The 13,486-nt window shown below is 39.9% G+C and overlaps 1 protein-coding gene and 1 long non-coding RNA gene across 2 annotated transcripts; both read right to left on the bottom strand.

Annotated features, from left to right (window-relative positions):
- Nucleotides 1-1,837: 1,837 nt before the first annotated feature.
- On the bottom strand, nt 1,838-6,260 carry LOC118598445 (NACHT, LRR and PYD domains-containing protein 12-like). The gene is made up of 3 exons (XM_036211127.1): nt 6,193-6,260; nt 5,018-5,191; nt 1,838-2,489 (listed from the first exon to the last, which is right to left on the bottom strand). The coding sequence occupies exons 1-3, from the start codon at nt 6,258-6,260 to the stop codon at nt 2,228-2,230; spliced, it is 504 nt and encodes a 167-aa protein (XP_036067020.1). The 3' UTR covers nt 1,838-2,227.
- A 1,450-nt stretch (nt 6,261-7,710) lies between these two features.
- LOC118598444 lies at nt 7,711-10,141 on the bottom strand. The gene is made up of 3 exons (XR_004947527.1): nt 10,083-10,141; nt 9,517-9,645; nt 7,711-7,767 (listed from the first exon to the last, which is right to left on the bottom strand). It is a non-coding gene; the product is annotated as an uncharacterized LOC118598444 (long non-coding RNA).
- Nucleotides 10,142-13,486: the final 3,345 nt, after the last annotated feature.

Below are 13,486 nucleotides of genomic sequence, written 5' to 3'. Positions count from 1 at the left end.
CTATAATGTTTTTGTCTTCAGTAACCGTCCCATTAATATTTAGCTATGAAATTGAATTATTTTTTAATTGGTGTGTCTCAAGCCTGAAAAAATAAGATAAGTTCTGCTCTCCTTCTTCAAGCCACCTCCTACGAGATCGGACAAACAGCTTTTCTTTATAAATGTCATCTAACTTGTTCTGCAACACAACCAAATCAATCTTATCGTTTCATTGAGAGTTTCAATAGGTTTAGAAGTAAAACATGCAATCCTTTGTATTACTTCTGTTTCATCAGCTCTTCTTTTTCTGAATAAATCTGCACCATATTTTCTGAAGAATTTACCAAGTTCCTATTTTAGAAGTTCCCAGATATTACAAAATGTACACTCAGTTATAGCTTTGTTCCAGTAGAATTTTATCAAGCGGTGAACTTCCGTAATCACTTCTTCATACTCAAGGATGGAGCTGTTCAGTATGGTATTTTTACATTTTTTGAAAAAATAGTAGTCTAGTAGTAGTAAAGAGCAAGTCTTGTGTGACACTTTCAAGACGACAGGAAGTTCTATCTGCAGCTTCTGCAAAACCACACGAGGACAGGAAGCAACGGGCCCCAGCAACGGCCTCCAATGACAGGAAGGAGCTTCGTGCTGAGCGCAGAGGGAGATGAAAAAAAAAAAAAACATCTCTTGAGCCCAAAGCAGAAGACCTTCCACAGACTTCTCCTCAAGACTTCGACCGGACAGGACCTCTCCTCCACTTCGGGGGGAGAGGAGCCCGGACTTCTTCTTTTTGCTGCTGGAAAAGGACGACGCAGACCTCTCTTCACACCCTGCACTCTTTTTGACCCGAGATCGCCTCATCACCATCCCTGCGGTGGAAATCATATAGTTTTACTCTGATCCGTACTCCAACGGGAAAGCACAACCTGTCATGGTACAAAATAGATAATAGACTCCATGTTCACCCACGGGTGATAAAGGGGACAAAAAATAACGTTTGTATTTAGCCTTCTGTCATAAATAAACGGGTTGACATACCCAAATAGATTTTTTTCCCTCTTTTTTGCATCTGACCTCCGCCACTGAAGACAACTTTACAAGACCAGGTAAGCCCCAGACCCCGCGAGCCTGAGAGACATCAATAAAAATAAATACCTTCTCTTTTGTGTTCAAAGAGTATGTGTATCACATGAAAAATAAATAAATGAATGAAAATAAATAAATAAATAAATAAATATATAGACCTATAAAAAACCTAGGCCTGAAATTGTCATGAACTTGTAGAAAGGTTATCTTATGTGGTTTTTATTGTGTAATAAATAAAGATACTGTAGTTGGGTGATATCTACTATGGGTTTATCTTGTGTGCACTTTTTAAAAGTCCTAACTGAGCGTATCTAAATAGTGATATTTAGTGAACCTCAATAGGCAGACAGTACGAGTTTCTGTTCCCACTCGTGGCTAAACAATAAAAGGTCAGTTTCACACACCTATCCTATGTGTGTGTGTTAAAAATGGGATGCACGAGTGTCATGGAGCAACCTGCTGCCACCATCTCCAGTCACCAGAGGGAGCGCTCACCAGAGTTCTGAGCTCACCACCTGCCATTACCTGGACTCATCAGCTCAGCTGTTCCCCATCACCTCATCACCTCCTCAGCATAAAGTCTGGCTCCACACTCCACTCCCCGCGAAGCTTTGTTTGTGCCACCCTGCCTGCATTTCTGAGCGTTTACTCCTGACCTGATCTTCTGCCTCCGACCCTGCTACTCTGTTTGCCTGCCCCTGACCCTCGCCTGGACTCTGACTCCTCTTCTCGCTCCTCTCGGATGATCCCATGCCCGTGTATGACCTCTGCCTGTCTGACCCTGCTTACTCTGTGGACTATCAATAAACCTGCTGCACGTGGAACCAGCTGTCTGCCTGTTTGTGACAACGAGTCTTCCCTCCCTCGTGGTTAAAGAATAAAAGAGTAGTTCACACGTCGGCTTGATGCGTGTAGAAAGAAATTGGGCTCACATAAAATCACGAGTCTCTCTCCCTCTCTCGTGTATAAACAATAAAAGAGTAGTTTCACACACTTATTCTCCATGTGTAAAATAAACCGGGAATCACAAGAGTCTCACTTGTGGCTGAATACCAAAGAGAGGAGCTATAAACCTAAAAACAGGCAGTCAATCCCTGTTATGGGCGGTGGCTCAACAAGCCTGTCATCATTCTCCTCAGAGCTTCACTGAGAAGCTGCAGCTTCACAGGAAACTCTGCATCTTTGCTCTCAGACTAACTTTAGGACCAAACATCTGGAAGCAGCTGGACTGACTCCAACCCTCTACTGACCTCAGAGTCTGCAGTTTGAAGTTTGGACTCTCCACCGGATCCTGGAGCTGCTGAACACCTGAATACTGAAAGTTGTTGTGGCTCAGGTCCAGTTCTGTCAGGTTGGATGGGTTAGCCTTCAAAGTTGAGACCAGAGCAGCACAGCTGATCTTTGACAATCTGCAGTTCACCAACCTGAATCCAGAAGAAAGAGTTTCATTTAAAGACAAAGTTCATGTTTTTCATCCTTCAGTTCTTCTAAAGAGCTCAGAGCTGAAAGAAGATCAGAAATTTTGGAAAAAGTCCAAAGATGTGAATCAATGGCAGCAGATCAGAAGAGTCCAGTAGAAGCAGAGAAGAAGAACATTCATGAACATTCAGGACAACATGCAGCTGCTTCAGTAAAGAAGTCCAGATGTGTGAAAGTCAAACATCAGCCTGTGGCTGCATCTAAACCAACTGATGTTTCTGCACAATCAGCAGAAAAAGTCCACTTCCTCTTTCTGCTCAGCTCTGCTCCAAACAGCACTGAATCATGGGAGAATTTCAGCTCCATCTTGAAGTGCTTTGTAGATTTAGCATTGATCCAAGTAGAAGTCTCTTTTTACAGATGGTGTAATAAACCTCAAAGATGTTTTATTCTTCAATGTCACGTTAAATGTGCATTTCTCCATCATCAAAACTGAAGCTTCTCTCATTTTTGTTTGTGTTCTGTACTGTGATGCTGTAGAGCTTCTTTTTAGTTTTCTATTGTCTTTCAGCCCTAGTGGACATCCAGTGTATCGCTGCATCACGATTGGTTCTGATGCTCTTTATTTACATCATTTCACCAAAGAATTCATGGTTAAAAAATGTAATTTTTTATTAGAAACGCGATAAAGTAAAATTTTAGAGGCACAATTTTTAGGGCTCAGAAATTTAAATTTAAGACTTTTCTAGGTTTTTTTTAAGGTATTATTTCCACATTCATGAATTCAATGTTTCTCAGACTTTTTAAGACCCTGTGAGAACTCAGCAGAAATCAAATCTCTAATGTTGACCAACCACGTGCAGCTCAAAGAGAAAATAAATAAATAAATAGAGCTGGAGCCGTTTCAACTGTGACTGCAGTGAGTTGGTGACACAGATGTCTCTAAATGTTCAGGAATAATTTCATTCTTTTTTAATTTATTTTTAAATAAAGTTAATTGTTGAAGTTTATATTATAAATTAGGATTCCAGTATTTTCACTATTAAAACAAATGAACATCGTCATTATTGACCTTCTTGATCACTAATAATTAGAGCTGTAACAGATCACAAAACTCACGGTTCGGATCGTGTCACAGTTTTAGGGTCACGGTTCGGATCCTTTTTCGGATCAGAGAAAGAAAAAACAGCAAAAAACAACAAGATAAAAGCTAAGTAAATTTTTGGAAATGCTTTGAATCATATATTCAATAAGCATACAAAGTACTTCACTAGGGCTGGGAATCTCAGGGTACATCGAGATATGATGCAATTCACGATACATGGCTCACGATACGGTATCACGATGTATCTCGATATGGTAAATATTTCAAAAACATTATATTACCATAGTAATCTATGATATTTAACTATTTTTAACACAAAAATATGTTTTAATTTTCTTCAAAAACTTTGAACAATTTAAAATATCATATATTAATTTAATGCCCTTTCCAAAATAAGAATAAAATTAACAATTAATACAAACGTGTATTTACAATAAAGTGTATTTTAAGGAAAAAAATAAACAAAGCTCTAGTTAAGAGCTAAAATGCATAGCATATCAAATGGTCTTCTTACTTACAGTATAAGAAGAAAAACTATGTAAATAAAAATTCAGAGTGCTGCATTTTAATTCATTTTATACTTTATAAGAGATAATGTATTATTATTATTGAGGCATAATATTAATGTTCATCCTGGAAATCATTATTTATTGTTAATTATTTTACAGTGCCGGTATCCATATTTATTTCACCTCCTTATTATTCAAATTTCCTGCACTTTTCTTTGATAATCAACACTTTAGTCAGGTGCTCCTCGTGTGTACCACTATCATGCACACCTGTAGGAACAATAACGCCGCTAGACGTCTCATTTGGACGGTCAGACGCTGCGCACCTCTCTGCTAGAACCTCATGTATTTTATCGCGGTGTTTGGACAGGTTACAGCCGTTACCGCCATCACAAATCCATGTGTATGTTACATTAGAAACCGCGTGCGCTGTCTGTATCTTGTACTGTACTTTAGAAAAACGCAGACACAGCTCGGACCTTTTTACTTGCGGCCGCTCTGCCACCTGGGTGAGGAGCCCCGCCCCTCCCCTCTGCCTGCAGAGAAGCAGCGTTGATCCAATGGGCTATATGCACGGCGGGTGGGGGTTATAGTGGTCCGCGGTACACATGTGCCCTGAACCGTGGCTTCTGATCCGTACAGATCACAGATTATCCGTGATCCGTTACAACCCTACTAATAATCGTATCTAATGTTCTAATAATGGTCTCTGCCGCTGACATTAGAAATGAAGAAGAAACATTCAAACATGAGATCTTCCGTCACAGTGAATGGACTAAAGCTCAGAAGAAGAAAACAGCTTTTAGCATGAAGATGGTCAGCATGCAGCAGGAGAACATCAGCCTCATGTCTGCAGTTTAGTGTCAACACAACTTTGTCATCATATTCATCTGAACAAAACTGAAACAAGGAGTCTGACCTCAGAGTCTGCAGTCTGCAGTCTGGATTCTCCAGAAAACCACACAGATGAAGAAATCCGGAATCCTGGATTTTGTTCCCGCTCAGGTCCAGTTCTGTCAGACTGGACGGGTTGTTCTTCAGAACCAAACCCAGAACTTCACAGCTGATCTCTGACAAACTGCAGTATATTAACCTGAAATCAGACAGAAAAGTGTGTTCAGGAGCAGTGATGACAGCTGCAGTTCCAGCAAGTAAACAGAGTTTGATCAGATTTACTAGATCATTATTGAAACAGATCAGTTTCAGATCAATCACCATCACACAATCAACTCAACTGATGTGGAAAATATCAAACAATCATCAGTTTTTTCAAACTCAACTGTACAGCTTTTCTAGATTTTCTAGATAGTACTGTATTAAAAAAGTCTGTTACATTTTTACATATGTTACTAGTGGACATGTGATTTTTCCTTTGAAAGAAGTATTTTTATTAGTGTACCACAGATATTTGTATTTTATTATTTTCACTGGAATGAACTCAGAAAAAACTTAAGAAAAGAATCATTAGAAAAAAAAATTGATTTGATTTATTTTTTTTATTTTCATATTACTATTAGAAAGCAGTGATAGGTTAGGATCATGGAGCAGAACATCAATGCATTTTCACTTTATAATCATCAACTTTCATGTCTGCATTTATCTTAATATTAAAGAATGTTCCTTAAATATTTAGATTTTAAAGGAATTTATTTTTTTCCTTTTTTCTTGTTGAAAAATACTTTTTTTAAAAAGAGAGAAAAACAAATCTAGTTTTATTCATTTGATGATGAAATATTCTGCACTGTGTTAGGTTTTGGTTCAATACAGTTTTTCTCAGTTGCTAAAACACTAAACCCTATTGTCTGAACCAATGCTTTGTTGTCTGAATCCACTGATTGAATCAATCATTCCTTTAGTAAAACCATAAGCACTATTCACCTGTTTAGACACACCTTGACAACACATTTTCATTGTGATGTCACCACTTGAACATAACAACTCCAAACTGATTCCACTAATGATATGAGAGAACATGTACACTTTTCCCGTATCACTCACAAAACAATATCTATTTCTACAGAGGGTTTTTCAACTGGATGCAATGGAAAGATCCCATGAATACATCTACATGGATGAAGCTGGGTTTAATCTCACCAAAAAGGAGAAGGAGAGGCCGGAATGTGATTGGCTATCGGGTCATTGTTGGTGTTCCTGGGCAGCATGGTGACAATGTCACATTATGGCTCCCATCAGTAATCATGGGGTTGTCCACCATCATACCAACCAGAGGCCCTACAACACTCAGCAGCTCCTCATGTTCCTCAATCTCATGTGAGATGTTCTGTTGGGGCAGCAGGAGGAGCATCCATCTATGTTGTTGTTTGGGACAATGAGAGTTTTCACAGAGCCCTCCAGGTTAGAGCGTGCTTCAATATGAACCAAGGTTTATCAATCTTTGCCTTCCACTGTACTCCCCTTTACTAAACACTATTGAGGAGTTCTCCTCATGGTGGTAGAAGGTATATGAACGATTTCACAACAAAGTTCATTTTTGATCAAAGATTAAACTGTTCTGAGGGGAAAGTTTGGTTGTGCAAGAAGAGTTTGAGGTTTAGTTAATGTAGCTTGAAAATTTAGTTTTGTGTTTACAGTTTAGAGAAAAGGAGAGCAGCTTTCAAGAAAAGTGTCTTAGCGATCGAGAAAAACTGTAATAAACATTAAACCAGTCTAGCTCTCCACTTCAAGCATATTAGATTTTTTGTCTCTGTGTTTTTGATTATGACATCTCTGGTCTAAGTGTTTCAGCTGATTCAGTTCTGGAGTTTCTGCAGAAAGTCGTCAGTTGTCCTGACAACTCACTGGTGTCCACATCCAGAAAAGCTTCACAATAAATGTCACACGGGCTCCAGTTTCTCAAAGTCACAGAATCTGTTTGAAAACTCTTCTACCAGCTTGGACAGACATCACAATATCTGTGAACATGAAGAACTTTTTCTGTCCCTGAATGAACTTCCAGCATCTTTGATACTGAGAGGAAGAGATTAAATCTTTAGTTTCTGATTTGCTGGATGTAGAAACCGAGCTTTACTTTGAAGGTCTTCACAGCTCTGATCATGTCACATAATTGTCTCCATCTTGTAATTGTTGGTCCAGGTTGTTCATTTTTTTCTGTGAGAAAAACTAGATCCACTCAGTGTCTCTTAGTGAAGAAATATACTCTCCCCTCATCTCCATGAAATCCTTGATTTCACTGAGCAGAGAGAGGAAGTGCTGCAGAACTTTGTCTCTGCTGAGTCCTCCGACCTCAGAGTTAAGGAGGTCACCATGTTCAGCAGAACATTCCTCCAGAAAAAAACTGGAAGCTCCAGTGTTGCAAAAATATTTAGCTTTATAACTATAACTTATTCATACAAATCATAATCGTAACATAATGTAACGTGAGGCTGCACAGAGATGATGCTGAGACGTTTTTTTTCTGCTTAAGACATTTTAAACATGCTGGTCGCTACACTGACATGAATAAATCCAGAACCCTGTTGTATATTTCAGCTCCATGTTGGACACACTGACAATCCACTGGTCTCCAAAGTGCAGCATGGAGATGACTGTGGACAGAATGATGGAAAAGCAGTTGTTGTTCATGTACAGACCAGAAAGATGGAATCCAGCTGTGTTTGATGCTGCTGGACAGACGGACCACTGGGAGTCTCTGAGCTCTGCAGGTCCACTCTGTGGAGAATCAGAACCATCAGATCCAGTCTGTCTGTGCTGGGAGGATTCAAATAAAACTAGCTTGAGTGAGATCAGTTCACAAAGTCACAGCTAGAATGTTACACAAAAAGTCAGTTCATATAAACTTTACTGTAAAAAGACCAAACTTACAAAAATGTAAAACTTTTTACAGTGATTTTGTGGTTTCATTTTAAATCCATCCTTTTGGTGTATTTCATATGAAATATGCAATTCATTCATTCATTTTTTTGACTGCTTTGTCCCTTCCGGGGTCGGCGGAGCCTAACCCGGCTACTGATGGGCGAAGGCGGGGTTCACCCTGGACAGGTCGCCAGTCTGTCTCAGGGCCACAATCACACACCCATTCACTCTCACATTCACACCTAGGGGCAATTTAGAGTCACCAATGAACCTATGAAGCATGTTTTTGGACGGTGGGAGGAAGCCGGAGTCCCCGGTGAAAACCCACGCATGCACGGGGAGAACATGCAAACTCCACACAGAAAGGTCCCAAATCCCCCAGCCGGGATTCGAACTTCTCGCTGTGAAGCAAGAGCGCTAACCACTGCGCCACCGTGCAGCCCTGAAATGTACAAATTCACATTAATTTTCAGACTGTCCAAATTCTCAAAGTTATTTCTTGCAACATTTGATCTCTCAGTTCTTATCAGATATAAAGCAGTGTTACTGCTTTCTGTTTCCAATTTAGGACCTAATGAAATTTGAACATGAAAATCCAACATCTCACTTTTGCATGATCTTTGTGTCTGCACAAATAATTAACTACCAATAGTAAAAGTTGGAAACGTCTCATGAGTCAATGGGATTGGTTGAAATGTAAAGAAGATAATTTGTAAATAAAACATTCTCTAAAAATAAAAGGAGGAAAGCAACAGAGAACTAACTATTGTGAAGAATCTGTAGAAAATTTAATCTGTCAACAGATAAAATTATTGAATTAAATAAACTACAACACAAACTGGACATTTTTTTCTTACAAAAAGCTAAAGATACAGAATCTTGTTCAATGGATCAAAGACTTGAAAAAAATATTTTTCCCAAAAAACATATCAACAAACGGTCAGAAAACTCTGGTTAACAAAGTGAAACATAACTTTTACAATATAAATCCAAATATTTTAATTACATCATTAAAGGCTTTAATTGAATAGTTGATTCTTAATTTCAACAGTTTATCGATGACCTTTAAATCAAATAAACAGATGTTGCTATATAGGCTAGATATTGTTAGATTCTTTAGATTGCATCTCAACTGGTAATTGAGCACAATGAATCAAGAGTTACTTTAATTCCTCTATTAAGGACATGTTATAATGTCACCATTGGAGGTAAATTCCTTTATTGCTAAATGATCATTAAATATTAGCTCTGGTTTTCGCAGACTGCCTAAATAAAGGACTCGGGGGTGTAGTGGATGATTGTCAGTCAGCATTAACATTATAAAAAACTATCATTAACATATTTGACAAAACATTTTCTTTTCTGATCCAAACATTTATCCAGATCAGAAAATGTAGAAAGATTCATTTCTGTTTAAAGTTTCTCCAACATCTCTGATCTCAGAGACTCTCAGAAGATCAACTGAAAAGATCCGATCAGACATGATGATCCAAGAGAGTCTGATCAGAGAGATCAAGAACTGAACCAGAACTCAAGTCATTCATCTGAAAACTTTTGATCATCTGAACTATTATCCAGACTCCTTTAACTCTGACAAACACTCACTGTTCCACTGCTGAACTGATGGATTTGAAGTCAGGAGGATGACTCTTTGAGAAGTCACTCCTGAAGGACACACAGCTGGATCCAGGTCCAGGTCCAGATCCAGATCCAGATCCAGGTGCAGGTTGGTTCCTGTGAAGAATGGCGGTTGCTGGTGTGAGTGCTCGGCTCTGACATGGAGAAGAGTCCTGGACAGTTAGAGATGTTCATCTCACTGTAAGGACAGTGAAAACAAGCCACCCCCCCTGTTTAATTATTTTATAGTTATTTTATTATTGTTTAAGTGTAAAACTGTTTATTCGTTTAGTGAGGTTCCTACAAATGTTCTTGTTACCATAAATGGCCAGCAGGTGGAACTAGTGCTGTCGCAGAAGAATGACGTCGTGAACGAGCGCGCAGAGCAGCATGAATGAGAGAGAAAAGAAAGGAGTTTTGAGGAGCACTGAGGGTTAGATTTGAGAGAAAGCCACCTGTATGTGTTTGGATACGCTGCTGTACCTTTCAGAACTCGTGAATAAACCACACAAAACGTTTAGGAGTCTGCTGTTCATTTAAAGTGTTCATCTCACCTCTGAGCTTTGCTCTGGCTCTCATCTTCCCCACACAGAGTGCTTTTAGAGGGAGGGGCTCCCTCCTGTGTGTCCTCACACTGATCCATGCTGCTGGATTGACTGGATCCACTGGATCAGCTCACACACACCTTCTTCCAGCCTTCATCTGCAGAGGAAACCCTCATCATCATCAGCTCTGATCCTCCTTCACTAACAGATCAGCTGCTCCTCCACTGATGGGCTCTTCTCTTGTGTTTCCTCTCATTCTTCCTCTGCCTGAGATGTAGAAACCAGCAGTTCTGGACTCTGATTCAGTGATTGGTTGAAGAGAGTTCTGCATCACTGTTGAAGCTGCTGAGAGCAGAACTTAGAAGAACCTCCAAACAGAGGAACATGATTGATGTGATGTCACAGAGAATCAGCCAATGAGCTTCTGTCTGTGTGCAGCGCTACACTTCCTCTATTCAAAACCACCCCTCCTCTCTGCTTATATGCCCCCCCACCACACACACACACACACACGCACACACACACACACACACGTACATGCACGTATCCCCACCCCCCCAGTAACTTAATTTCATTTCCCTCTCAGGTGACCTCCAACGACCTTTAGCTGATGGTTTTTGGAAGAACTTTTATTTTTGAACAGAAGAACAAGTTCAGTCTGAGTTCTTCCTCTGCTGCTCTTCTTCCTCACAGATGAGATCACATAGAAACATCACTGCCTTCATCATGAAGGAGAAGACGACAGAAAACACAAAGACTCACCATGAAGAAGAAGAAAGTTGGAGACGAGGTCTCCTCCTGCTCCGTCATGGAGAAAACCTAAAGTTCCTCATGTAACTACAGTTCTCTGAAACCTGGAACACCAGCAGAGGCGGTGCTTCAAGCTCCGCCTCTTTCCTGTTTCAGGCTGATTTCAGGAAAAAGACTTGGTTTTATTTATTATTAAGGGGTGAAAGTCCAGACGGCTACACTCCAGATCTGCTTCCTCATTTTAACTTCCTCATTTTCTGATTCAGGAAGACCTGAACAGAGCTCCGCCCCCTCTAAGCGTGTTTGTTTTAGCCTCCTTATGTTATAAGACACCATAAAGAGTCTCTATGCTTCACAGGAAATGACATCACGGTGCTATTACAGTTTTTCTCCATAGGTTTGGCTCATTTTCTGAAACCAAAATGAAATTTCCCTAATTCAAAGATTGTTTGGCCAAACACACTTGTACTTGTACAGAATGTCATTTCTCATTGCTTTGTCGGATTTCATTTGCTTTAGTACATCTCTCAGATGTGTCAGTGAAATTTGCTAGTTTTTTTGTACAAGTTCCCTAGAGTTAGCACAATAAACCAACATTTTGCACATTTTTCAATAGCTTAGATCCTGTTGATTTAAACTGATGAGACAATTCTGAGTCAATCGGCCGTGCCATTCAAAACATGTCGGCAAAACTTCATTCAGGGAGCCATCCCATTCACAATTATTAGGACATTTTTCTAACCTAGTCAAGAACATTATGCTATGAACAATACTAAAATTATTGAAACAATTTTTAGATTCCAGACAATTATTGATGCTGAGGTCAAATTAATACTTCACTGATGAATGAAGAGTTTGTCACATCTCAAATAGATAATCGGCCAGTGAGTTCTAACTCCTCACAGGTGCTGCCAATATAATTGTAAATGCTGGCAAATGTGTATAAATAGGCCAAGGCAAGAACCATTTGTAGAATGAACATGGAGGAGCAACAAAATGAGCAAGGTCAACCTCCTGCTGGAAGAAGGAGGAGAGAACAAACTGGAGGAGGAAGAAGAAGAAGAAGAGGAGCAGTGAGTGGTGGGATAAGAGGTCGAGGAGCACGCAGACACCATGCTGTCCCAGATGAAATACAGGCCACTATTATAGATCATGTTGTCGACCATCACCTCACAATGGCATAAGCAGGTCGCCGAGTACATCCTAATGTGAATCGGTCAACCGTCTCATTGTCCAAACCTTTCACAGGGAAAACATGTATGAAATTATGAATGAAATGACACTAGTGTAAGTAATTTCTGTATATGGTACAGTTCAAACTAAACTAATTCTGACTCCTTTGTATAGGATTGGACGACACCCTCACATGAGTGGCAGGAGTAAAATGCTCAATGGGGTCCAAGAGCAAGAAATCTGCAGAATGGTTCTTGCAAATAATCCTATCACGCTGCGACAGATCCACAATGCTATTATTGAAGACAATGGCATATTCGACAATATAAACTCAATCAGCATCTCTACAATAGACCAGGTCTTGAAATAAACATCAATTGACTATGAAGCAAATATACAAGGTTCCATTTGAGAGAAACACGTAGTTAAAGATCTGTGATGCCAATATGTGCAGGTAAGTCCGTTATTGTTTGTCTAACACTGTAATCTGGAATAATGATCAATTTAGACCAGGGGTATTCAAATCCAACATCAGGCTCAAGATCAGAGATCCCTGCTGCATGCAATGGATGTTGCATGTGAGGACATTACTGGAGATCAGTGTAGGGGATGGATGAGACATTCTCGTCGTTTCTTCCCTCGCTGCATTGCAAGGGAAAACATCCGCTGCGATGTGGATGAAAATCTTTGGCCAAACAGAAGAGCGTCTGGATGGCCAGGAGCATCAAAATGATCACCCTGAGAGGGCGTAGACCAACAGTGACCAGTGAACCTTACAAGAATGCCATTTGCAGTTCTGTAGGCTGCTTTGATTTTTATTTTTTTATTTTTGGGAGGGTTTAGTTTTTACATTGGACATGCAGAGAAGTATATGCCTTTTTCGTATTGTTAATTAAAAAGTTCCAATGTTTAATGTGTACGTGTGTGTGATGTTCTACTTTGAAATCTTTTATGCTTGCTACGTGTAGTTACCTCGACTTCTATTGTGACAAACGTCTAAGCGGTTTGACCTGCAGAGCTCACACACTGACAAGGAGACAATGCTTTTTGAGGGCTCTTACCATCCATATGAGTAAAAAACTTCATTTTGACCTGTTACGGCTGTGGCCATATTTTGATTTTCATTTTGGTTCTGTGGATTTTGGTCAGAGTGGGACTTCTTTGTGTTTTGTGGATCTTTGTTTGTGTTTTTCTGTCTTTATTTGTTTCAGGTGTGGTACTGGAGGCGTGGCTCCCCATTGGTCCAACCTGAAGAGGGGGGGGGCTTCAAAAGTACCATTTGGACCTCCAGACCATGAGAAGGGAGCTGAGCTGCAACCTGTCGCCACTGCAGCTCAGTGATCTTCTCCACCTGTTTGATTTGTGCACACTTTGTGGTTTGGTTTAGGTCCCACTCTGTGTTTAGTGTTTGTTAATTTAGGTGAAGCTGTAGGGGTGAACTGCCATTTTCTTTAGTAAATGTTTTCTCCTGTTTATGTTAGTCCAGGGAG

The sequence above is a fragment of the Oryzias melastigma genome, unplaced genomic scaffold, assembly GCF_002922805.2.
Source record: "Oryzias melastigma strain HK-1 unplaced genomic scaffold, ASM292280v2 sc00618, whole genome shotgun sequence".
NCBI classification, from domain to species: domain Eukaryota; kingdom Metazoa; phylum Chordata; class Actinopteri; order Beloniformes; family Adrianichthyidae; genus Oryzias; species Oryzias melastigma.
The sequence above is the reverse complement of the archived record's forward strand: the minus strand, read 5'-3'. Positions and strand labels throughout refer to the sequence as shown.